At 43.5% G+C, this 27,189-nt stretch overlaps 1 protein-coding gene across 1 annotated transcript in view; it reads right to left on the bottom strand.

Annotated features, from left to right (window-relative positions):
* Nucleotides 1-27,189, bottom strand: part of T265_00314 (hypothetical protein) — a gene marked incomplete at both ends in the record, with an annotated part of 44,017 nt that overhangs the window by 10,403 nt on the left and 6,425 nt on the right. The window contains 4 exons of the mRNA XM_009164059.1: nucleotides 20,264-20,506; nucleotides 23,489-23,596; nucleotides 23,664-23,691; nucleotides 23,734-23,782. Of these exons, the coding sequence (XP_009162323.1) occupies nucleotides 20,264-20,506; nucleotides 23,489-23,596; nucleotides 23,664-23,691; nucleotides 23,734-23,782 (428 nt within the window). The remainder of the gene's footprint in view (nucleotides 1-20,263; nucleotides 20,507-23,488; nucleotides 23,597-23,663; nucleotides 23,692-23,733; nucleotides 23,783-27,189) is intronic.

Below are 27,189 nucleotides of genomic sequence, written 5' to 3'. Positions count from 1 at the left end.
AAAGATGGACCGCACGTGGGACGATTAACATAACAGTCCGCTCCACCTCCACGGTGAATTGAAGTCCCATCATTTTCTCTGGTTAAATGAACGCCGAGTTAACCATACTTTATAGAGAGTTTGGTGATGACGCGATCACCGTGAATGACACATTTATCTAACTAGTTTTTCTGTCCATATATTTTGAACTACCTCGACCTGTTATAACAGTATCTACAATGTTCGCACACAAACAAGGTGAATGTGTTTTCTACAGCCCTTTTATGAAGCAGACGGTAATTATTCAGTTCGTACCGGATGACTTGTTGTAGATAGATCAACCTCGGAGTAATCCAGATTACGATAACAGCGTTGAAAAAAGCAGATTATTACGACCAGGTATTTGCACGACTGGTCAGTTCTGATCGCTAGGGCAGGTATTTTCAGGGTGTCAGCTGGGGTCGATTAAGGGTTATGCATCCGAGAGTCTCTGGGAGGCTACCCGATCTAAACCGGGGGATTTGCTGATATGTATTTTTTCGATTCCACACGAACTCTTCACCAGGTCGAGTGAATAGCTTCCAATGTTGGTTGGGGTATGAAAGTTTCGGATTTACTCCAAAAAGAGCGTTTTCCTTGACGAACGGCGAGTCTCATGATTCCTGAGTTTGAATATTCAGCATATTATTTCAATGGGATTTGTTCTGAGTAGAATCTCCATCCTGGTATAGCAGAGTGAGTTTGGAACAAAGTTATCAAAAGTCAACAAGCTTGATGTTTTCTGGTTCTTGTATTGAGTCTCCTTGTACTGCTTAACGCAGCTCCTAATTTTGAAAGCGCCATTAAACAGGACATTGATAGAAAATGACCCAGAAGCGGAGAGTAGGGGTGCCATGACATTAATGAAGGATGTTGAACTTTTCGCCATACCTTCGAGTCGCAGCCACCCACTGATCTTGAAGACATCATCAACGTCCGAACACAGATTCAGCTGCAACTGCTCAATTGAACACAGATTCGCTGCCCGATCTTGCTTCAGTTCGCCCAAAAATAGTCTAGGTCCAATGTGTGGGCATGACTTAGCTCCTTTATCTGCAAAATTTGGACACCCCAAAGGCTCTGTTTTTGGAAACTATTTAGTTAGGCACAAAATGCCAGTACACAAGCTCTTCAAGTAGAAACTGTTCCGAAGGGAGAGCTCACACTCGTAGAGTATACAGAAGAGCGTTTATCGCTGACCGCAACTTAGGAGAGGTCCATCCCAGAAGGGCCTAAGTATCCCTTCTCCGTAATGATTTCGACTTGTGGCGGATAATCGTGCCTTTTTATCGTTCGCATTGCGACAGTGACAGTTAAACTTAAGCTCCTCATGATCCTGCCATCATCCCAGATGGCGTTGTGACAAACTTGTATAATTTATGGTGAACTAGTAGTGCTCAGTACTGATCACCGCTTGTGCCTCGCCATTAAAGTGCCTCGTAGCAGTTTGCTTCAAATCTCAGCCAGTTTTTGTGAAGAGTTTGGTTCGACGCCCCCAGGGATCATGAGTCATGGTTCTGAAAGGTTTGACCAAGGTGGTAGTGCAACATGTCAACTGTGTTTAAATGCCACAGCAATTTTCTGTTGGTGACAAACTCAGGGCACAAATCCTCTGAAGGACATATTAGACGGTCATCATCTATTTTAACGGAATAAAGTAACCAAAAGACCGTCTCTCACGAGGCTTTCTAAAAAGCGGCTTGGTTATGGATTGGGGCATTCAATTTGACACTTCCCTCTAGCAATAATTCTTGTTCAATAAAGTCTGCAACAGGACTTTCTCACGGGAAGGTTTGTGTTTTAGTTTGGCAGTTGTTCCTCGCACTGTGGGACTGGTCAGCATGAACTCTCTTCCATGGAACACTAGGGGTTGGCACAGTACCCCCCGTGGTCTCTCGTTACTTCTTGTTCTTTTACAAGTTTAAATGAAGCACAGGCTGTGATTTGCTCTCAGTGTGAAGGAAGCGTACAGTACAGAAGATAATCGGCTCGCGCTTATGATTTCTCCACTGAGAGTCCGATTTTCAGTGATATTATGGCGATGTGATCTCTAACAAAATGTGAGTGGTTCTCAAAAATCCTTTGGCCGGTTGGAATGACCTGCAATACAAATGGAAACAGGAACATGTTTGTTTCAAGAAGTATGTTGTGTACGGTTTACCATCTTTCGATGATGACAAGCGCATTTGAAGAACTTCGAAGTGTTGGTTAATTTTTATTTGTTCGGACAGTACCACACAAAGAACCAAAACGGTCTGATCCCACCAGTCCCAAAGTCTTTAACAGAGAAAGCTTGAACAAGCATTCAGCAAACCGGGTTAAGTCAAGCATAGTCCTGAGTGGGAACCACTTGTGAATGCACCCCTAGTTGAACGTAATTTGACCTCATGAAATTCACCGTGCTTATGATTCATCAGAGTGAATATAACCCGGTACTTGTTTATTGACCAATGCTAACCTCACAACTTCACTGCGGTAATTCTGACTCTCTCGAGAAGTAGGTTAAATGGTGATCATCATCAGAAACAATCACACGGTGCAATTAAGACCGGAGAATTCGAAAGACTGCTTTTTTGAGTGGTTTCTGTATGAGACTATTTTTATATCTATGATGTTTCATGGATATATGAACGAAAAAAGATAGTATAACCTGAGGATTTTTTGTCACAATGAACATATTGCGGTCTCCTGATGACCAGTCAATAAGTAGCCAATGGGAAGAATAATTTCACAAGATGGTCGAAGCTTTCTTCTGAGAAGTCAGCACTTGAGGAGTCAGTCAGCACGTGGCCACGTTTGTGTGATTTAACAATGGGCTTTGCTATAGCTTGTCTGATTGAGAGCTGATTACGCTGCTGATCAGCCTCCCGTGGCCGAACGGTTAAGTGTTCAAATACTGGTGTAGGGGTGGATAATACTGATGGGGGCATGCGAGTAGTATGTTTTCTCGTAAATCCGCTTCGCGTCTCTTGAAAAGTGAGATCTATTACGGAATTTGTGGAGTCGTATCTGCTTGCATTTGAGCAACAGTCAACGAATATCCAGGAAAGTTCAGGAAGACGCGTTCAAGGAGAAGATGGATGATCAGTTTTTGTAAACAAGATTCATATGAGGGTTTTGCTTCCCTGTCCAATGGTCGGTAACCGTTCACTTGGCGTTCTCTAATAACTAACTCCGCAGCGAAGGCCTTCTCCTTTCACTGGGAGGTAAGTCGTACGTTCGATGCTCGCTGAGTTTCGTGAGATTCACAGTATTGATGATTCCCAACAAGGATGAAACAAGTGCACAGTGTGTCGCGGTTTTTCAGCATAGATTGGCTTTGCTAATCGAATGAAATCTCTGTCTCTATTGAAGTATCCTCATGTCACCATCAGTCTCCCGATGCTTGTCGTTTAAATGCGATATCGAGGCTTTTGTTACCAAAACGTAGTAAGTCTTCTCCTACCAATTCGCTCGTTTGGTTCAGTGGCATATGCTGATTTATTTAAAAATTAATGGGACACTAGTGTAGTACACTACTATGTCTTCAGAAGAAACATTGTTTTTGAAACCTCGAGCTGTTTTTTCATGTATGACTAATACCTAATAAAGCCTACACAGAATTAAACAAGATAATGAAAACTTTGTACTCTGTTTACTTCAAAGTTTTGCATAAGGTGCACCCAAATCTGTGACCAAGTGTCTTTGGTTTTCTTGAAAAATATCGGAGTATGCAAGGTCAGTTTTAAGAGTGAATGTGGCTCCTATCTTGCTCTAGTACGATTGGTGTCTATCCTTTTCTAAACAATCGTGGATGCGCTCCTTCCGGCTTTCGCTATACCTACAAAGGTTAGTTTGGGCTTCCGTTTCTTGGGTCGCAAATCCACAACAGTCTTTACAATATTCGAATTTGCAATTACCACTCGTTCTTTTTACTAACATTGGAGTCCGCCAACAGCACACCCAATGGTAATATCCACAAAATTTCTGTTGGTTTTTGCCCCTTATCTTCGTGGTCATTGGAATAAATTGGTGTTTCAATAGCACAGTGTCCAACACAAGTCACACTGGTCCTTCCGGATAAGTCTCAGTAGGATAAAATGAACAATCTGAATCCAACCAAGTTGCAACGTAATCCGATAGACCCAGCTTTTTCAGTTTCCTAGACGTCATCACTAGGGCAAAACAAGTGTTCCGGGGCGTTTCTTGGAACCCCGTTTCTGACACTGTATTATTCCTGCACTCAGTGATTATACCTTCGAATTTGTTTTCAAAGAGGTGAGTAAAAGTTTGAATGGTCAGCGGGGATTACGCAACGGGAGAAGTGCCTCCCAACTGTCAGCTGTTCCACGAATTGAGCCTTTTCTTTTGAAGTGTTTTTCGTAGGTTGAGGTTGCTTATAACAAAGGAGTTTTGCGGTGATCGCACATCGATTCGGAGCCATGAAAAACAAGGATCGTAAAATACTGCAACCGGATTATTGAACTCCATGTGAGACAACTTATAACAGTGAAATCGGTACGAGAGCCCCTGTTTCTTTGTAGAAAGTGTTCACTATAGAAATGGTACTTCAACAAGAAAAACCCCAAGTGCCTCCAACCAAGAAAGCCAATAAGCCCTTGATCCATCATATGTATAAGCTATCTGAATAGAGTAGGTTTATTCAACAACGACGGTTATTTTTATCTTATCGTACTAAATTATGATGTCATTTGTCATGTAGCCATCACCACCAAATCTCAATGAGCATATCCACATTTGACGATAGTACGGTTGCACTCTGTTGCCACCGTAACATTGGTGCATGTCGATACAACTAAACTCAGGAGGTTCAGCTGAGTGATTATGGTCCGAGCAGACAGCTATCTGAGCTAGTAACCAAAACATCGTCTATGGTCTGGTGGTCCGGCTGGTACGCCAAGTTACTTTGTCAGCTCTGGGATCCTGAAATTAAATTCACTGTCTGTTGATCTAGAAGTTGTGTTTCATCGGTTTACCGAGTACTGAGGCCACACTCAGCTACATACGTGCATCAGTGGCCATGACTTCACAATCTTGAAAAAAAGGATAGGCGAATTGCTTTCAAACACACAATGGTTCTCCGACTGCTTTCAAGCCTCCTGGTTGCGCATGTGGCAACCAAAAGCCCTCGCCCATTTGGTCTTGAAAAAAAGGATAGGCGAATTGCTTTTCAAACACACAATGGTTCTCCGACCCCTTTCAAGCCTCCTGGTTGCGCATGCGGGCAACCAAAAGCCCTCGCTCATTTGATTGGCTGGCTTCGGTTAGCCTCGTTTAGGGAGACCACCAGTCCGTACTTGTTCCCAAATCAGTAGCACCTCTTGCCCCAGCTCAAGTGGTCTGTGTCACCGCCCGGAAATCAGCCGATGTTCAGTGCGCTCTGGACCATCTGTTTATGCTGTTGTGCTTTGCACCTGATAGAGGCGCGTACGTGCACACAGGCGTAAGAAATCGCATGTTTCCGTTTGGTTGGGTTCGAAGATAACGGTGACACTAATCACACCCGTAACAGAGTTGTCAACGTGGGTTTGGACGGGGCAAGTCCCAACTATACCACGTGCCGACCACAGGTCAGTATTTTGTCTCCTAACTACTATCCGTGATCGAGAGAGCCACAGAAAATGCATGGGGTATTCTCATTTGACACAGAGGCTCTAATGTGAGTTCAAAACGAACGCAGACCAATGGACAGGGTATGAGTCCATGTTTACTCTCTAGGCACTGAAAATATCCTGAATTTAATTGGGCCATTATTTATCAAGCGGTTGTTGCCAGTGCAAGTCCTCAAGCGCATCAATTTTGCCGTATACACGTACTAACAAATCCAAACTTAGCAGATCCCCTCAGTGTTCTTCGGTATTCTTCAAGTAGTCGTGCGAAATAGAAAAATCGGACTGTGTTGTGTTGCCTTGGGTTGACTGAAAACTTTAAACCCGCTTTCACTGGAATTCTATACCAAGCCTTGTCGAAATCGGACAACAATTGGATCCCCATCGCAAGCCACTTTGGTAATGATACTGAATATTGCAGCGGAAAGAGAATTAGGTTGGAGGCCTGAATTTATGGCATTCCATGCAAGGAAAGAGAGCCAATTTTAACTATATAATGATCAGTCAGCAGACCGCACTTACCCAGAGTTATCAATACACACCGATCATGGATGGACGGTGACAATTAGAGGCCTTGTGTTGCAAAATGTAAGGTAGATTTTTTTGCCAAGTGGAGAGCCAACTGATATGATGCCAAAGCATTCGTTTGTTCAAATTGCTTGTGTTCTTACATTCCCTGTCTCATTTTTTCTTGCTTCTATATCGGGATTACAGGGAAATTCACTTCATACTGAAAGTACAACCAGTTAGTAACCTGGCTGACAAGGCTCTGAGAATAAGTTCTGTATGTTTCAGATACTTTGTAATTGATCCCTATATGAAGAACCGCCTTACTAAACACTATTTCAGTCATTCGTTTCCTCTGTAGTTCAGAACACATTTTTGGATCTTCTGATTAGAAAGTACATCTTTAGGGTTCAAATGAGCTGAATGAAAGCCAACTGGCACAAATTCAAAGCCTAAAGAGCACAAGTGATTCTTGTAATACATATGGAGTGGTATTAACAAAAATGATACAATGACTCCTGAGACTTACGTCAAACTAGCCGTCAGGTATTGCAAGTCTGTAATTGATGCAGTCTTCTCAAATAATTTGCGCTGTGTCATTATGAGAGAAGCCTTTCTTAAGAATGGGGGTGAATGTGGCTAAATATTGTACTAGGGTATATCGGTATAGTTCACCAGGGATATTTATGATGATAATGGGTAAGGCACGGCACAAGTCAACCATGCATGAGGCATGTAGCCCAGATAGCCGTGTCAATGTTGGCCAGTCGACCTAGTAACTGTAAGGTTCCTAGCCGTCATAAGTTAAAACAAGCTAACTTAGTATGGAAAAATAGGCAGAGGTTCAAATGTTTCCCACACTAAAATGGGCATAGAAACCAACTTAAATTTCGAATGAATAAAAGTTCGGCTACCGAATAAATCGTACGCATGTGACAGTCAGTATGATCTCACTTATTTGTAGTCACTTGCTCCTTTACGAAACTGACAGTCGAGCTACTCCCTCTTAAAAGCCGATTCTTCCTTTTCATCCTCATGTAGGGAACAGTTGATGAGTCAAGTAAGACAAGTCATGACTTTGAAATTACACATAAAATGAGACCACAAAACCAATCATATGAGGACCCGGTATTTTTCCTATAGCCACTGTAAATGTCTCCAAAGGAATTGTAGTTCACATGACTGATGAAACTTCCATCCGGAAGTTTCTCATTCGAGGAGCTGATGTGGATTCCATGAATGAAGAACGAGTGACGATGTATCCTGTCAAAGTGCGAGTTGATTACATTGCTCATCAACCCCTCATGGCCAAACGACTCAAGAGGGATGTCGCAGATTCTGATCAATCTGAGGGTTCGTTAGATGTGTAATGCTGGTGATTTCCGTAAGGATGAAATATCTATATAGAGCCTGTCGGCTTTCCGGCAAAGGAAACTTTATTTGGTGCCCTTGCTCGTCCCACAGCGTTTCAGTTAAGTCTATTCTGATTCAAGTCTAGTATATAGTCCGGCAATTGTGTCGTCCAGAAGTGGAATGGTAGCAAAATACTAGCAACAGGTAAGATATCGCAGTACACTATTCATGTTTGTAACGGCATACTGGAGGTTTGATTTAAGCAGATCAGCAAAGCCTTCAGAATATTGGTAATGGTGAATGTCAGTTCTGCTGAAGCGAAGGTTGCGAAAGAAAGACTGCATTCATCAAATAGATAAAATTGATCACAGAGTAAGTAAGTGAATTAGCCCTTGGTACTTTCCCGAAAAACTGTCATGGGCGAATGACTGTCATGCTTGATGACAACAGAGGCATGACGAACAAAACATTACCAGTGTATTCGTAACGAAAATATCGTGATGCAACCCATAAATAGTGCTCACATGCCAAAAGCTTTTCTCCAAAAGTCATTCGAACGTTTTTTCTGCCACTAAGGCGAGCGAAGATCTTCGAACCGCAGGTCAGGTTAGATAAACGTACGGGAGATGTAAACGTGATCTAATGTCCGGCTTAGAAATACAAGGTTGATCATATAATAACATTTTTTTGCACAAGGTTGGCTCGTGGCATCGAATCACCACTGTTTCAGTGAAGCTTAATAGGCTGCTTTTGTTCCGACGGTCTATGACTCTGACTAACTGTCCTGGTTGTTTACACTTTTTGCAATCCACCAAGCTTCAGTGCCAACTAGCTTCTTTGGGGCTTGCTCAGAAATCCTTGTAGATCTTCCACACACTTGAACGAATAAGTGACTTGCCCATTAATGATGAATGGTCTATGTGGTTTACAGGCTGACTTAAGTGAGTCTCACCATTTTGCTTGATACTGTCGTGCGTTTAAGCATTCATTTAAGCGAAAGTGTGTACAACGGGAGTATACAAAATATCTCACGTCTCATTAGATGCTATGTGTTAATCGAAATCTTTGAAAAGGAGCTGATCTAACTATTATCATTGTGACATTTTCATGTATGTTAAACGTAATCCTTCGCAAAAGGGTAGGTTCCGATTGATGAGTCTTGTGAGGTAAAATTGTCAGGTCGTTCCCTGTGGTCTGACTGGACAGGTGCGACATCCAGCGCGACAACAGAACTTGGCCAGCGCTAATTTATGCGCGCATATTTCCTGTTTCGTCAGAAAAAGAAGAACCACTGAGCACACAGTTTTTTTGGCTTAGCTGATGTTCTGGACTGACTGTTATTGGAAAATCAGGTTATTGAAGTAGATCTCTGACGTAACGTTAATTGAGTGGCAAATCACAAACCTCGCTGCAACAACCATGGATAACTACTCAAAAGAAAATAAGACGGTGAACAATCTTTGCTGCAACATTCTAGGTAATAACTCAACCGAAGAGAGGCTGTTGTAACATACTTGCAAACTGATTCAGATTTGAAAGATACATATATCACACCTAGCTGACTAAATCTGGAGGTCACGATAGCACTGAGTCTCAGTCACTGCAGCATTGGGAAACCAATGGATAAACTTCATCTCAGAGGCTGCCAGAAAGCGCTTTATTGTATGGAGCAGCCAACGAACAATACATCTGAAACAGAGATGTATCTGATGATGTCCAAAGGGCACAGCGAATGTGTTTGCACCTCCACCGGTGGCAGTTCATTTTATTTTTATTTGATTGGGGGAATTTCGTCGTAGAGAGAATTGTCTGTATTGGAGGCGGGTTTGTCATGATACCGTCGCACCAGGGGGGAAGAACTTCTGGCCGTTCCTAACTTGCCGTCTGAGGACCAGAAACACAAGTTTATTGCACCTACGATGAGCATACCTGGGACAGACCACCGAAGGATATAGCCGGTAGACAGTTCGTACTTCCACATTCTGTCAACAGCGATCATCCGCGCAATGACTGCAACCTAGTTACGTTCGTGCAGTTACTGAATCAGGCTGTTGGTGACATGTATGTAGTACACTAAGACACCTTAGTAACTAAGTAATCGCCCTTGTGCCTACTTCTCTGTAGGTTGTCCGAAAGCAAACAACAAGTTCGAAGCTGCATGTCAGAGATAATTTAGACATTACAGCAGTTGGGTAACCAAAATATCGGTCATATTGAAGAAAGTTTCTACTTGGAAAAGGTTACGGAGGGTGTTTACTGTTCAGTAAACGAAAATGGCATTTTATATGCGCTTGTTGCGATTCAATCGTTTTCGTGCTAAACTATCACTGCTCTAAAAAGAGGTTCCCAATACTGTTTTTTGGCGCATTCTGTAATACTAATACTAATAGTACACACCTCATCAGGACAGGAGCTCTGCAGAGTACCTTAACGCCAAGCCGACGACTGACTGAGGCTTTATAAAAATTATATGGAGGAAATTGTTTACTTGTTTAATTCGTCACACAAGGTCTGCTGGCTTGCTCTTTTCTGCTTCCAAAATCAATAGCTACAGATATTTAAAATCCTTTAGTAAACACCCTCCGATGTTTTGTTGAACCGATGGAATCGATAAACTCCTATAAGAGGACACCTCTCAAATGCAAAATGTTCCAGAACACAACAAGAAGTTATCCTATAAACAATATTCATTCCGTTTACATACTTATTGGACGATTATCCAAAACGGTTACAGCTTTCAGTTACGATTCGGTGGAACCTTACCACAAAATATCTACAAATGTCTAAGCAAAGGTACACGGAACCCAATCAACAAGTTGGAAACGTGCTACTCGTGAGGGATAAGTAAATACATATTGTGTTGATAAACACAATTAATTAGGACAGTTGAATAGAGCTGTTTGGCTGACGAGTATAGATGGTATGAGCCGCGCATAGATAGCAACTATCTGTTCGTCTTTATGAAGAAAAATCAAAAGGCGAATTGTCTAGCCTTGAGAATGACGGCTGGATGAGTTGGGCCTGACCATCTCGTTTTGCACTGTTCTTTGGGTTAGGTAATTTAATAAGCTGGTTCCTGGACTATACAGGATTGCCCCAAAAATGCAAACAAGCTACTCACAAGCAATACTGTATGAAAATATACCTGGTTGTTTACATTGTGGCGATTGCACTGGAAATAATCCTCGACCTATTGCCACCAAACAGCCAGTACTGTTAAATTACAAATTTCCTAATATCACTATTTGCATCACCAGTATTTTCAGCACAAAGTGTGGTTATCCTTCTTTTCTTGCTATTTAGAGTCATGTCCCAGCAGGATACCAACCAGACATGGTGCAAGTCTAGTCACCAATAGAGCCTGAAAGCCATGTTAACGCACCCTCCTTGCGTAAGAGGTGTTGCTGAAACAAACAGTGGGCACTAAATGCGCAAAATTTAAGTGGATCATATAGGATACGCTGACGGCTAGCAGGAAACAACAACTATCAGGCCTTAAAGGATCATTGTTAGGGGCGATACATTTTTGATCGTATCGCTCGAGGTTAGCCAATGCAATATAATGATGGCGCTATCCAAGGTGTCCAGGTAGGTGACCTACGATCTGACCTCAACTGGAAGAATACGCGACTTGGGATATCAGTATCCTGGACAGATGCAAACGATTGGAGCTGTTGCCTCAGAGCCCATAATTTGAAGGTTTTCCCGAGCAACAGGCCCTCAATAATTGATAAAATCAATCTTGAATTCTGGAGGAAAGTTCACCTTAGTTATAGGTGCATGCGAATCAAGAGCGGACTCTATCCATACTGTGGGGATTGGGCGTATTTCACCTATGCGACATGTCGACCTGAGTGCATTAACTGAGTGTTGCCTTTGCATCAGGCAGCAGCACAATCAGCTCTTCAAGTGTGTACGGTCAGCCTGCTTGTTTAAATCTAAGACAACCGAATGTATGTATGTATGAGCTGATTGCGACATTGTGGCCCGCCTATATAGCAGTGCGTGTTCAGAGGATGTCCATCCTTCATGCAATCAACAGGCCAAATAAGTGAGCTGAGCGTGACCCTCTAAATTTGCTTCAGGTGACAAAATGCGTGAATTTTGCTCAGTGTACACAACAGGCGTACCAGTGCGAGAACACAGGAATGTTCGGCTACCAAGACGTTGACTGGCCGAGTGCATGCGCCGCTTGTTGCCTTGGAAAATCTGTTCGACTGATGAACTGTATATTGACTGCTTAGCTCCGATAATACGCACATGGCTTGTTCATTTGGTTGCTGGTGTCTAACGGGTCACTTAGATTCTAAAAAGACTTGCTTTTTGTGTACCCCTTCAGCAAGCACCAGTCCGCCTGAAAGCAGTTAAGCGAGAGCCCTCGGAGGGCTTCTTCTGTCTTGTGTAACTACCGTATGTCAATGGGCTAACAGAGTATATTATAAATTCCATGAACGTATAGGCTAACAGCATTTGAAATGTTGAGTTCTGTCACCCGGATGCGACGTTGAATTTTACTGTGGTACGTGAACGTGGGTTGTCAGAGGCATTCACCACTTGCCATTATTTCTCAAACACCAACTGCGGAGTATCCCCAGTATCCCCAGTATCTCTAGCTCACATAGCGTCTTTCTCAAACATAAGCTTAGTCTGAGATTAGAAGGAAACGGGTCAAATATTTAGTTCTTACAACCCACAACAGTAAATGTGGAAATTTAAGTGTACTGTGTGAAGTAATTACTCCATTCGTCTTATGTTTCCTCTAAGTTCATCATTAGTCATTTCCTACCGTCTGAAAACTGAGGTGACTCTGTACATCTGATGCATCTGCGTACCATTCCGAAATGCCCCTTCGGAAATAGGAGCACGGTACGGAATTTTTGTGAGGATATGATTGCCATCTAGAAAATTCTGGATACTATCAAGAAACTGCCATTTCTGAAAAGTCGGTAAAATAACTGGGAAATTTATAGTTGGGTGATGTTTAGCTTAGATCTGTAAAGTCAAATGTCCGTATTCAAGGCGGACGAATAGCCGGTTAGTAAGGCTAAATTAATGTTGAGTGTAGATCTAGAAAAATTCCTATGATTGACAGTGAAATATAGGGAAAATGAACGGGTATAAGCGCAGTTTCATCTCTTTTTTCTTCTACTCAGAGAACTTCATTCCACGGTTCCTCTGGGGCTAGTCGCTAAACCGCGTTGATCAGTGCGGGTGAGTCGGTTAACATACTACATGGCAAAATGAAACGTCATTGATCAGCAGAGTGAGTTAGTCTTAACGTGATACTGGGATAGACCTCTGTTTTATGACACTTCTCAACCGGATTTTGTTCAAAGGCTGTTCTAGGGATCATTTGAAACAATATTAATCGATTAAGTGCACATCTGTGTTCAAGTGCGATACGATATTGAAAATTCGCGGAGATGTACCAGAGTAGCCTCACTAATTGGCAATTATGACAAGAAAGCACAACCGCCGTTCACTTATTTACTTCAAATAGGGGCCAGACTACTCCGAATAATTGATTCTACATTTATGCCCGAACCTAATTTAGCCATTTTCTTCAACTACCCTGAACCGCGTAAACCGTAGAAACAATAACAGAATCGGCTCAGAAAGACCAAGTACAGCAGCAACGGACTACCACGGCATTTATCTAGATGACCCTCACAAACTGCAAGCAGTGCATTTGAGGGCAGTAAGACCTAAAACATTTCCACACAAACTAAAAGCTACATGCCTAATTGTGAGGTTATTACACTGCTTATCAGCCGGTCGCGACCAAATCGTGAAGTGTTCAACCTACCAGCAGGGAGTTCTCGGATTAGAAACTCCCTAGAGTTTCGTGAGATGCGCACTGGTGATGACTCGCCATAAGGATCAAACAGCCTCACAGTAGTTCTGGGCTATCAGCTTACAGGACAGACTGCCCATTGAAAATTACGAAATCTCCCCATAACACTATAGGTTGAAATCCACAAAGTTCCGACTTGCGAGCTTCTAAAAGTTGAATCAGATTCAAGAAAAAATAGGTGGATTCGACTGCACACTGTATGACTTCTTGGTTCGGTGATTATTAGCTGGAAATGAAGGTCGAATGGAAAGCGCGGAAGAGCATTGACGACTGTATCAACTCTATGGCTGGGAGTTGTAGTCACCAGATTTCACCTATGTGATATGAATACGAGTTCCAGAATTCCACAAGTGCCCACCAGCAGTTGGTAGAAGCATTGGTTTTTGTAAGTGGGAAATTTACAGGCCACTGATTCGAATTTATCGAGAAACGGGACACCTACATCTCACTAGGTGCATTCAGTGTTTGTCAAGGCAGTTGCCAATGTACAATAAACAAACTGCCTGAGCACTGAATAGTGTGAGTATTTGAAAACATCGTATAAGATTGCATCTTTGTGCCTTGCAGAATTGTTCACTGATCCATACAAGGTGGATTTGCTGTCTTCACGGCTGATTGGCAGTTTGCGCCGGCGTCAGCATACGAAGGTGTTACCACAAGGTGAGAGCTGTGTCGTATGCCAAGCCATTGGTGTACTGGAACACTCGGGTTCAGTAAAATTAGTGGTGGTCAGGAAACAATAGTCTTTGATAGGAGAAGCACAACCAAAAGATTTGACTTAGCTTGTCCGACATCCTTTACGAGACCGGTTGGATGCCTGCTGTCAGCGGTTCACAACTGTTTGGCGGGAGTCTTGGAACCAGGTTTGATTCATTGTTCATCGCCGGTTATTACTAACAGTATGTTTACTCTTCAGGGAAATCAGGTGCGTGAGCTAACATGTGCACCGGAGGTATAAAAGGTTACAAGTGCATGGTATCCCCTCTATTAGAGCTTTGTTAAAAATACCTAGTAAACATTGGTGTTTTTACAGATATGAGGTGAATTTACTAACTTAACGGGCAATCAAGTAGACGTTTGCCTCTTAAAGACACTTAACATCCAGACTATGTTAGGCTTACATTATGTTCAGTAACCATTTAGTAATATAGCGGAATCTCTCCTAGAAATCTGACGGCTCCAAGTTTTAAAAACAATCCCACGAGAACTTCCTTCGTTCATTCCGTCTTTTTCATTAAAATATCACCGGTGCGAACAAGCCAGGCGCTCCACTGAAGAACCCGAGCATCAATTATCCAATAGCAGACGCTTTCAGTGTACGCATCGAGATCCAGTATGGCGCGCGTATTCTCACGAGTCTATAAACGAGGTCAGCCAACTGCGTCAAACTAGTTGTGACAAGACCTGATTGAATTCGATCAAGCGATAGCGACTGTTCTCTGAATCACACGACAACTACGTATCGGCTTAGGAAGCATAGATATTCTCGTCCAGTGCCGACTAGGCGGATCACGCAGTGTCGCGAAAACAAAAAGCTGATGCAGTCATGATCGTAACTGGGGTTCATGACCATGAAGGGAGAGACATGTTTGCTAGAACACTGGAATGCCTTCCGAATATGTACATCACTCAGTGTGCAAAAACCAACACCGTATACCATGCCAGTGAAGTAACACTTTCTGAGGCAACTTTTGGACATCTAGACGTGTTTTAGAAGGAACTAAGGCAACGTCACACGTCATTCAGATTGAGCGGCTGCTTGATCCACAGAATAAGGTGAATGAACTGCTACTCCCACAATGAGACTAAGTACTTCTACGCAATTAGCGAACGTACCGATTGAGTGTTTGGTTGTTGACAGCATAAGTCCTGGCAGTCGGACTCATCAGTAAGCTGCTTATGCTCCACCAAGATCTTGTCGCCTTGAGTGACTACCAGCCACAATTTTTGTCCGAAGTGGTCTCTAAGCGGAGCGAAATCTCCCGGTACATAACCTTACTCATATCCAACTGCGACCATTCTAAGCCTACATTGGTTTTCGCTTGTCTATGGGGACTTAGTGGTTGAAACGTCGAAGTGGGTCACCAGTTAGACGTGGAGAATGTGAATTTCAAAGGCAGTTTGTCCCTTGCGTTTACTATGAGGGTGGATTCGGTAGACGCTCAACTCATTAAACTGCGCTGAATGTTTCGGAACTGAGCAACACAGGGTGAATTCATTGATCTAAGCAGTTGGCCTATGAGGGTGGATTCGGTAGACGCTCAACCCATTAAACTGAGCTGAATTCATCGATCTAAGCAGTTGGTGCGGACTCCACATGTGCGATGCGTAATGCCCACGATAGCAGTGTCCCTATTCTTGGCGAGTTATGTTCAAGGTATGATTTCAACCGACTTCGGCACGGTGCTCCCAATTACGAGATCATCGGCGAGTGGGAAAGCTGTATGCAGGTTTTGGAATTAGCACCAGATTACTTGTAGCAAAATTTGCTGGGACTTCGTGGCTAGTTACACCAGATTACTTGTAGCAAAATTTGCTGGGTTGACTTCGTGGCTAGTTATGCAACAATTTATGCGCGACTGTGCCATTTTGAACGTTTAGATGATCCACAGTACGTATGGCCTACGAAGAAACAAGTCTACAAGTCAATATTGAAAATTCAAACTGTGAATTCTGACTGAAAGACACTGGGTGAAACCAGGTCATTTTGGATAAGGAAGAAGTAACGCCTGACTCAGGTCTTTTTAAGGATAAAGACCTGGCCTAAATCATTGCTATTATGATGCATACTGCGGTCGCACATCGAAGCCAACTGTGCATCTTGCAAAACTCCACCTTTCTCAAGGTATGTTTCTTCCTAGGCAGCACATCTGAGCTGAAATCTGGTAACCCGAATCTGTCTTACAATGATCTATTTTGACGAACGGTACCTTCCCAGTGGAACCTCTTCAAGCTCGCCATCCAAAGAGGAAGCAGAGATTTCGGCCTGAACCACCTCTCGCTGACAATTTTTCGTGAACCGTATCAATGTACACATACTGGTACTTACCAGAAGCTACCATGCATAGCTATTTGTATGTGACCTCCCTCACACCAATGCACGTAATACAAAGGCGAGGTCGAAGTTTTAATTAAATGGAAGCACTCATTGTTTTCAAATACACCAATGCTAAGTTGACGGTTCGTTTAATTCAGTTTTTTATAGTCACGATGGAGAGATCTTTGTGAATACTTATACAGGACAAAGGCAAACAAGCTATTGGAGATTTCCTGAATACTACTGTTCTGTTAACTCTCACTGACCGATATTTTAAGTAGGTATGCAGTTCAGGTGTTAGTAATGACACTGGAAATCTATTGACATTCACCACTAAGGGCAACTACATTTCGTTAGCAAACCATGTTCCGGAGTTGTTAATCTCGCCAAGACGGACCTTTTGTTACTTTATCAACTCGACTATTCTTGTTCTAACAGTCTTAAGGAAAATCGTCGGAGTGAGAGCAATTGTTGGCATCATAAATGCTAGAGATGTGAATATCGCCAGACCGTGCTGGCACTTTCAACAAAGCGACAAAGTGGGGGCCCATTAAGTAGCAGGTCTGTCTGACGAGCAAAGTCGGCTCCTGAAATCTGTTCACCATAAGACTATGTCTACATTGCTCCCAAATTTTATTGCACAGGAGCTTTCAGGTTCACTTGGAAATATCTCAGTTGCTAGTTGAGTTAATGTAGGTGGGCAGTGGTAAACGCTGGCTGTGTTGCTGAAACTCACCACAGTGCACGCTAAAAATCCCGAAGGGAAGGATAGTCACCATGCTCAACAGTGCAGTCAAGGTTAGATTAGAAAGCACTACCGACGGTTCACGGTCTAAGCAGCCGTTGACTTACTTACGCAATGGGACTAATAACCGCTTGATCGTTTGAGAACCGGCTAATTAACGAAAATGGGCCTGAGGTTGACTGAGCTTTCTGGAATCCCACTGATTTAGAACTGATTCTTTGAAAATGTCCGACGAAGTCATCAAGCTCTACAAATCACGCAGACCTACAGGAGCCCGAACGGAAATAACCCTAGGAGCCTTCAGCCTATCAAACAGTGGTTATTTCCAAACAATGAAATAAGCGGGTAGCTTTCAGAAAGATTCGATGAAAACATCGGTAGATGTATTGCTGGGAATGTTTCGCTTTCGACAGAAGACAGGGATATCTGATGTCACTCAGTGTTGAGTACGACCAACATTAGCGCCCAGTATTGAAGTGGAAAGAATGCCTCCCAGCTGATAGGACTAGGGATCATGTGTATGAAATTTACGTGTTTATATAAACAACCACCCAGGGAGCTGCATACCAGAAGTGCCGAGTAAACAGACTACTAAGAAATGTAGATAAACCTCAGGCAATAGGTGAAGGCCTGACAATGGCGGGGCATACACTGGTCAGGAAATGGATTTGAATACAGAGGTTCTGAGGAGAGGACTAAGATTCACACAAAAGCCACTGGTAACCGAGGCTAACTACCGCCAGCTTCCATCTAGCTTATAAGACTGCATGTTAGAGGTGTGGGCCCCTCAGATAATTGTGGAAGATCAACCCTAAGTCCACCTCTATGTTCCATTTTTCTTCTTTATTGGGATAATGTGACATGAAGCACCAACGTCCTGCTGTGATTGATGATAATGATGATCATACGTTCGTTGCGGAGAAGAAACTGATGTCAGCAAACGAAGAGCAAATTACAAATTTCAGATATTCTCGGGGAGCGAAACTGCCTCCCGTATTTAGTACTCAACCGACGTGCAGTAAAAATTTGGCTAAACAGTAGAAGAAAGTCGCTTTTGGGGATCCTTCCAATCTAGGTGGTAGGCTCTTAAACTCAGTCTGGTAATAGCTCCCAGTAGTGGATACTATATTCTTTATCCGCATCCGTGAGACACCTGTCCTCGGCATAGTTCCCCATCACTCAGGAGGCGATCGTAACCCCGGCAATCGACGGCATAGGAAACTATGATCGACTTGCTAGACAGATGGTGTGTTGAAGACAAATGTAACAGGAGCAACACTTCACAAGACCGGTTTTCTCACGGATTGAGTGTGCAGTTGCTAAGTTTCTTCAAAAGCTGTCTGGTTGGTAAATATCTATCAATGAAGCTCTCCGACGGGTCACTTGCAGTGTGTGGATCACACAAAAGGAAGGAGTACTGCATAGCAGGACCCTCGAAAATATGCAACTCACAAAAACGCAGATGTGATAACCTCCTGCACTGTGAGGTGAGCACATACAAAGACACAAGATTCAGTTACAAAGTGGGACCCACGTGATAGCGAAGAAACAAGAATACGGTGGATTGGAATGTATGAAGACTAAAAGTGCGCTGACTATCGATCGCGTTGATCTGAGTGGGAGGCAGTATTGTTAGCTAATCAAACCAGAACTTGGATTAATTGTGCGATACCCAGTCTAGCTGTTTGCAGTGCGGTTCAACTTACTTTGCTTCGTCATGCTGCGCTCGACAGAGTTCGTAAATAAGAGAATATAGTAGTAAATTGTGTAGATTTCAAGAAAAATGCATTCTGGCTAATACCGATGAATTGTTAAGATGGTAGTATGGAGACAATGTACGAAGCACCTGGAATTAGCTAAGAACCTTGTGTACATCACATGTAATAACCGCGGAAGGTACAATGGAGAAACTAAGTGGAGATGGGAACGAGTAGTGGTTTACCTACTGGACGTAAATGATATAACACAAGGGGTTAAGCAGGAACCACATTAGACAAAAAACCCAGGCTGAACATCAGATAATAGGGGTTAACGCTCGTGGCGAGATATATTTGAAAGCTGAACATAGATAGATAGTTATCAGAATCATATAGACCATGTGATAATCAACAAAAAGTGCTCAAGCTGACGGCTCAGACATTGAGTAACTGTTCAACTCAGAATACGCTGGACGAAAGCTGTGAAGAAGGAAGTAGAAGAGCATCATGATGAGTAAAAAACGGATTAGATGGTCAACTATCGAGAATACACAATATACGAGGGAATTTACGAGTCCCCTAATGGCTGGAAACATAGTTCACGACTCTAGTGACTAAGCTGTTTTGTGTCCTCTCTCGCACCGACAGCTAATGAGCGATTCCGAAGGGACGAGATGACTCAGCTGTTAGAACGCGAATTTACTGACCGGAAGGTTCGTAGTTCGAACCCGACATCCGCCTTTCGACTTCCCCTGCCTAGGCTTGAGCAACCTGGCAGTATCCCAGCCCTTGTGGTTCTTTTGGGTGGCATAGTATCTAGGCATTGAAAGGGTATTACAGCTGAACGGTGAGGTCAATTCATGTGGCAGACGTAGATTGCACTTGCGAGATTTTTAATTTCAACTAACATCCAACAGAACTGGGCGATAAATGTGTATTTTTTTCAGGATAGTTGGAGTGTGCAGTAGGTAAAAATAGCATAAAATATACAACAAAACAGATGAATTTCGGTGGTCTGGATGTAATCAAACGGTCGCTAATCTAAGTTTGTTTTCTTTAACTTTAAGGTGGATACTTGCATGCTCGCAGTGCAAACATGCGCCTAGATGTTACTGGCCAAAACAAGTGATTGCGCAAGAAACAGAGGAGCAAGTACAATCGGAAACAGATCGCACCAACAATTGGTACGACCTCGCGAACAGCTTCGCAACCCAAGGGCGATGGCCAATTTCCAAATCGCATAGATTGTCTATGAGTAAAACTGGTAGATGTCTTAAATCCTTGGACGTCAGTCAGTATGGTTTACCCTGACATTACATCCATAACACCTTCAAGTGCATGAACGAAGAAGACAGGGTAGTCTGAGTGGTTGGAATAATCAAATTTTAGCTTCCAGGGGGAAGCGGGCAAAATAAGAACATAAGAACCATACAACCAACACACCTTCATATGGTACCAGTCCTTGGGAATTTTCCATCCCTGCAAGGAGTTGATCCACCTCGTCCTCACGTAATCGTTCACCAAGTGCCGTCAGAAGATGTCGAAGCTCAGCGGCACTGATAAAGCCGTTCGATTCCTTGTCGAAGACACGAAATCCCTCGATAAACTCTTCAGGGTTTATATCCTTCTGTTCTTTGGCCAACGCTTGATAGATAGGAACGAACATTTCGAAAGTGATTCTCTCACCTGAAACAAAGGAGTTGGAGGAAAGATCGCAGTGGAATCAGATTTCGCTAAATAGCCTGAAGACGGAACCTGGGTAACACCCAACTGTTCAACTACCAGTGAAACCTGGATTGGCATGAAATTCCACTCACTCCTGCCGTTTGTTAATCTAACTGCACTCAGTGTACATAAGGGACGGTGATAGGTGAGGGATTACACTTCTTTACACCGATCTTTGAGATACGAGGAATATGCAGCGTTGCAAAAGCGAGAATCCATACGACTTAGGCGTACTGTGATGGTAAAACTAGCTCCAATGAAATGAAATGAAGGATAGAGCAAAAGTCATTTCACATTCTCGGCTCTTCGAGAGGGGTATGTTGGTCTCTGATGACCAAGAGCCCTTGAAAGCTCATGAAGATCTATGGCGCACATGGGGGAAATTTCCTCTAACAGCATACATATTAGGAAAAACAATCGGGCAGTAAACGAGGTCCGCAGCCTTTTGCTCTAAATGTGTTGAAGTTCTAAAGTACATGCGGTTCGGTATACAACTTAAAGAAAATGAGTCGAGTAATGCAATCAGCTTTCGAAAAATCGCAACAAAAGTAAGATAGTTTTCTACTACACCAAGAATGAGAATTTAGAACCTCAAATTCGAAGATATGAAGCGATTCCATGGATGTGAGGGAAGCTGCACGCAACGCTGACGCGTGGGCGACACGCATCATGACTTCCCTGGCAAACAGTAAAGAATGGATGAATCTGACCAACTACACTCTCAACAATATGAGTAAAACGGTCCTAAAACCTCGGTCCCACGTAGTCATGTGTATCGTTCAGACAACTGTTGAATTTGGTCGTTGGTTTGTTTGCAGAACCACACAATTTAGTTGCAAACGTTTCATAACCAATCAAGGTTGAATCGTCGGTGCGGTGTTTTGATGTAGGGCGCTTCAACATTCGCGCTCTCTTTGAAATGGATTGATAGCCACAACGATGAAATGATACACCAACAGCCAACAGAAGAAGGTGCGCGCTAACGAATGACGTACGGAAATTTAAAAGGTAGCAGGGATGGATCCCCGTCACCTTATGGGGCGCAATCGGATGTTAAGAGATTAGAAGTGCTCATTCAAACAGATGCCAAATACTGCATGCAAGACTGTGAAACCATAAAGCCAGTTTATCCTATTGCGAGAATCCGTCATCGTGAAGTAAAATACTGGTGAATAGTTCGCTCCCATCAGTCAGTACAGTACGCGTCTTCTTCTTTATAAAACTACTCATCCACACCGTTGATTCCCTAAACAGAGCAAAACAAGAAAGACAGATGCTGCTAAGAGACCTCTCGTGTAAAGTTAGCCAACTCGTGAAGAGTAAAAGTGATCTTTCCGACATTTCTTCGTATGGCTCAAATATCCACTGAAGGGATATAATCGAAAACAGCCAGTGAATGTCTACTCGAGAGAGGAGAATACCCTCAGAAGGCTCACTGAGTTGAGGAAAACGAAGAAACACAAAGGCATCAAGAACCCTAAAAACTTTGTAGCGAAAGTGTTTTGAGGTGTCACACTGGGGATCATGTCCCGTTTCTGCCCACATAGACAAATCGAATCGAAAACGACGGACCTTGTTGGTTTTTACACCACATGTTTAATTTTTTCTGTTGCAAAGAAAGCTCAATTCAGCGAGGGTGGCCCTGAAGTCACGTGTGCAGTCGCCATACATAAAGTGGGTACGCTTGAAAAACGATAGGCCACATTCTGTTGGCCAGAAATAACTACACACAGCGTTCACAATGCTTATGAAAAACATACAGCGAAAATACTGAATGTACCAGCCTACACTCAAGAACGGAATGGATTCGCAGTGCATAGTGCTAGCTAGGTTTGGAGAAATTTCAGATACAGTGTGCGTTTCAGTGAGCAGTCGAGCACATTAGTCCTGCTGACGGAATACATAATCAATTCTGGCGAAAACGCGGTAGACAATCCATCTGATGGTGACCTTTTTTGTTGTCGAGTGAAACCCATCGGGCCTGCTCAGAAATGTTCGCACCATTTTTTCGATAGAATTGGACAACGAGGCAAGTCAGAAAATTGAGTCAGCAGGAATAACACCATAACTTTCGCCCTCATGAAAGTACACGGTGGACATACTTTGGGAACCTTCAGAACATTCACTAATATATCGTCCATTCCTTGAATAATTATTTCAATGTATCCATGGACGTTCCCTATAACTGACTCCACCGACATGACAGACGGAAGTCCTCAGAAATGTGACTTATTTTTAAAGCGGAAGATGAGTCGAAGAGGGATCCAAATGAAAAGGATGAAAAAGAAATATGTGGACTTATAACCAGTGTCCAGGGTGTTTCTGGAAGGTGATGGAGGAAACCCGCACACAACTCATAAACATGACTGCACGTAACCGAAAATTCCGAATGAAAACGAAGGATGTCCGCCGTGTTGGAAAGGTAAAGAACTGCTCGTTCGTTTGTTGAGCGTCACAAGCGTCCCCTCTGGTCATTTATAATTCACTTTCTGGTGGGAACATTTAAGGTATACCAGAAAACATTTAGGATAGAAAACTCTCATTTACGAGTCTTTTGGAACGAGCAACTTGTGTAAATGGTTCTCTGGTATATATGAATTGGAAAGAAAGAGAGGAGCTGTAATACAGAAGTACCCAGCCAATTATAAATGGCCTGTCTTTTACTCAACATTCAACGTCATTTAACGTCCAATGGGTGGTTGATTCCAAGCACTTCATCCACACATACATGAACTGTTCGTTCCAGGAGACTATTAAATCAGTTTGTGTTAAAAAAGCTATGGTATACTTAAATTATTGCCTCCAGGAATGGTACTACTTGCTGGGGAGTCGGAGCGATCCAGCCTTCCTCAATATGAATCGAGTTAGAAGACACAGGGTACGTTAAAGCAAAAAAAGTGCAGCCAGTTTGGATCAAAGGCCACAATGAAAGGTCAAACCTACCGGGATCATTACGGTTATTAAACTTCCGTATGTCTGATTCTGTAGGATTTAGGCCTAACGCACGAACGACTTCGCCGATATCTTTCACAAGAATTTTTTCGTCTCCTACTGAATCGAAGAGTGAAAACACATCACGAGCCTCTAAAAAACCATGAATTCTGACGAACACATTTACCTTGAAGGTCTTTCTCGTTCAGCTCATACTGAAACAGAGTAAGCAACTATGAAGAAGTAGCATAACGTACCATGGTGAATGCGCGCTGTAGATCTATTGGCAGGACTTCACGAACACCGCTAAAATTGGAAGACAGGTTCGGAAAAGTTAGCTAGAACTAAATAACGCGAACACTAAATAAACTGGCATTGTACCTAGCAAGGACCTAGTCCTAATACGGAATTAACAAACACTCTGGCGTCATCAGCAGCAGCATTACATCGGTGTTGAACATTTGTGCTTCACTGCCGTACACTACTATAGTAGCTAATCGGATTAGTGCTTGTGATATACATCGATCGGAAAAAGGCGAACAAGGAATAAGCCAGAAAACCTGTGGCCAAATTTGGCAGAGTACGGATGTTGAAAACAGTAGCATGGAACAGATCCACTGAAGTTGTTTTATTTCACTGGATAGAAGCCTAGATACAGAACAACGACTAAAGCATTGACAGCTAAGTGAATCAGGAATTCGGTAAGAGAAGTCAGACGAACAGTCGGTGAACGAAGAACTGTGAGGTCGATTGATACTGTCCGATCGCCCAAGCCGAAGGTGTTTTGGTTGATCCAATTAAATCCAGTCTATTTGCGCTCGGTGGCCATCAGGTTAGGCTATGTGAGCGCTTACGTCAAAAATTCGCAGTAGCCAGAAACAGGTGATGATCAGAACACAACTGGAGTCGCTTTCCCTTGTTTGGGCGATGAACATCGACTCTAAATCAACCGCTCGGTTCCACCTGCAAGGAGCTAACATGACCGACTTGCGCATTCACATCATCCCGCAAGGATGATGCTTCTTGCTTGAATGGGTCCGGGTACATGTCGGTAGAAAGCATACTTCTCAGTTTCAGAACTGCAGTCCGTTGAGGCGTAAGCCGATTTTACAAACAGGCACCGATTTTCATGTTCAGCAGCACTCAGCCTGATTGAGCTGGATAACGGAACGCCACAAAGACGGCCGTTTACAGGAATCCAATCCAGCACGGCGCTTTCAGCTATGGGACTGAGTTCAACTCCCCCACCATATAGTCCACAAGCCATCGATTCTGAATCACCACACACATAAAGTGTAAAATGTAAAACAACTGATTTTGTCCTTACCGTTTTAAGATGCATCACCACGCGTGGGGGTTGAATATGTGTTTTAGATACACAACATACATTAACTTTAAGGGATTATAAGGTCTAGGCAAGTAGTGTCTGTTTGTCAATTTCGCAAAGTGTTTACCTGTAGCAACATATCGGTGTCTAGCTGCCCTGTCATAGGAGGGAGGCATGAGGGCAGGGATAGTACTGGGTCGCCCAAGTCCAGACAGGAGCAATTCAGATATTGCGGTTAAGTCCGAACCACGCACCTTCCGGTCTGTAAACTGGCACTTTAATCACCGAACTATTCTACAGACGGTCGTTGGAAGCTCCTATGCAGAGGTGTTCCCATGGGCTTGGTAAAAAGGTATTTGACATCGCACATCGGCCAGAAAACTACCAATCAAATGGTACAGCGACGTTTGCTTGTATGGTTGTGTCGGGCTGAGGAGGGAAACCGGTGGGCGAACTGTTTGGACAGATGGTAATTCCCGAATGCCTAGGTGGAGGAAGAACGTTTAGTTGAGGAACCAATCTTGGGCCTTTAAATTAGAAGCCTGACCCGCGAGGCAGCGGGAAGTAGGGTTATCCCTGAAAACTGTTGGGCAGGAATCCACGCGGATCCCACTATACCGCACGTCTTTAGGCGCTGCTACGGCCGAGAAGCCTGGCCCGCTCGAGGTTGGCCCAGAATTCGGGACGCTTGCCGGTCCGGCATCAAGACGAGATCTGATTGGTCAACAATCTGGACCCAACAGCCAATCATGACCAAGTATTGGCCAAATGCCGGTTGCCAATGGAGCTCCAGAACGCGTCAGAAATTCCAGAAAGTTATAGCCGCTTACGCTATATATACGAAGCGCTGTACAACTGTTCCTGATTTCGTTTTGGGCGCTAATAGACCTTTTGCACCTTTGGTGTTTGTTTTGACGTGAACGCTAGCTTGGGAGGCTCAGACTGAGAACTAAGCCGAGGAAAATACCGTTACTATAATAAGGCATGATCAGAGTCCCCACAGGTGTTCATCAAGTTGATTGCGCCTCCGTGCCACTGACACGCACTGATGGTGACGTTTCGCCCTTTCATACTGCAACCTAAAGTCAATCTATGCTGAACATCCGTGAAACTTCCCTGTTCTCGGTATAATCAACAGTTCTGGGGTCCCACGAATCTCGAGGATGCCTAGAATCCTTTCGGATAGTATGTGAACATTTCGTCAATCAGCCATGGTTGACCGATCAGTAGTGGGATTTTCTCGCCCCTGGACAGGACATACCACATTTCGGATACCTTATCTGATGTGTATGTGTTTATTCCAAGTGAGAACGAAACGGATGCTCGATACTTCTCGGCTCTTCGACCTTGCTCGCAAGGAAATTGATCATTTTATTACTCGCAGTGTCTGGAGACGATTCGTCTCAAACCATCGAACATTACATCGATTGGATGGATGTGTCACGAACCGTTATGGCCAGGATATCCACCAATCAGAATTGAGCATTTTTAGCTCGGTACTTCTCTCCCCCTCACGAAGATTCCGGCTGATTCCTGTGGGACATTCTTTGATAACCCAATAAATATAGTTGAAATAGTTTTCCTCTTTCTCGATAAAGGTCTGCCTCAAGCTTTTGTTCATTTTGAGACGAGTTGCACCACCGTCTTCAGTACACAACACAAAGTGGCCACGCTGTTGATGTGGGACTGGGAATGGCTTCTTGTTTGAAGTTCCCAGTCAAGACTACTATCATACTCTACCTTGAGGTTGACGAAACGGTACGCACGACAACCACAGTGTTTATGTTTTTCATCTACGCCTGAAATCCATTAGTACGTAACCAGCCACCACGAGTAAGCAGCCTCTCGAACGATGCTAGTTGGAGAATTCAAGTACGGCGGTCATCACAACCAATCAGACCTGAGTGATGGTCACATTCAGAGTATGGTCGTATTTTGTGATGGCGCACAAATGGGGTCGTAGTTGCCGTCCGACTTTCGATTTGGGCACGTGACTGCTTTCGTAGTACACCCCGTTTAGAGCATCGAACTGTTGTTTCCACGACTAATATGTAGCCAAGTGTGATATACCAGGTATTCCTTGGCTATCTGCTGTTTTTTTATGATTGACCGGAAACCATCCATGGATTTTAGGATCAGTGTATGTGTCAGCTTGTATTATTCGGTCTTCTTCTTTGTCCCATACGGATGATACCGTTCACTTTTGATTCCCGGGGCGAGATGGCCCAAGTGGTTAGAGCCCGAATTTACTGACCGGAAGGTCCGTGGTTCGAATCCGACCTCCGCCACTCGACTTCCCCTGTCTAGGCTTGGGCAACCTGGCAGTATCCCAGCCCTCGTGCTTCCTTCGGGTGGCATGGCAGCTAGGCACCGGAAGGGTGCTACA

This window comes from Opisthorchis viverrini (assembly GCF_000715545.1).
Source record: "Opisthorchis viverrini unplaced genomic scaffold opera_v5_3, whole genome shotgun sequence".
NCBI lineage: Eukaryota > Metazoa > Platyhelminthes > Trematoda > Opisthorchiida > Opisthorchiidae > Opisthorchis > Opisthorchis viverrini.
Note: the sequence above shows the minus strand (reverse complement) of the source record. Positions and strands in the feature narration are given on the sequence as shown.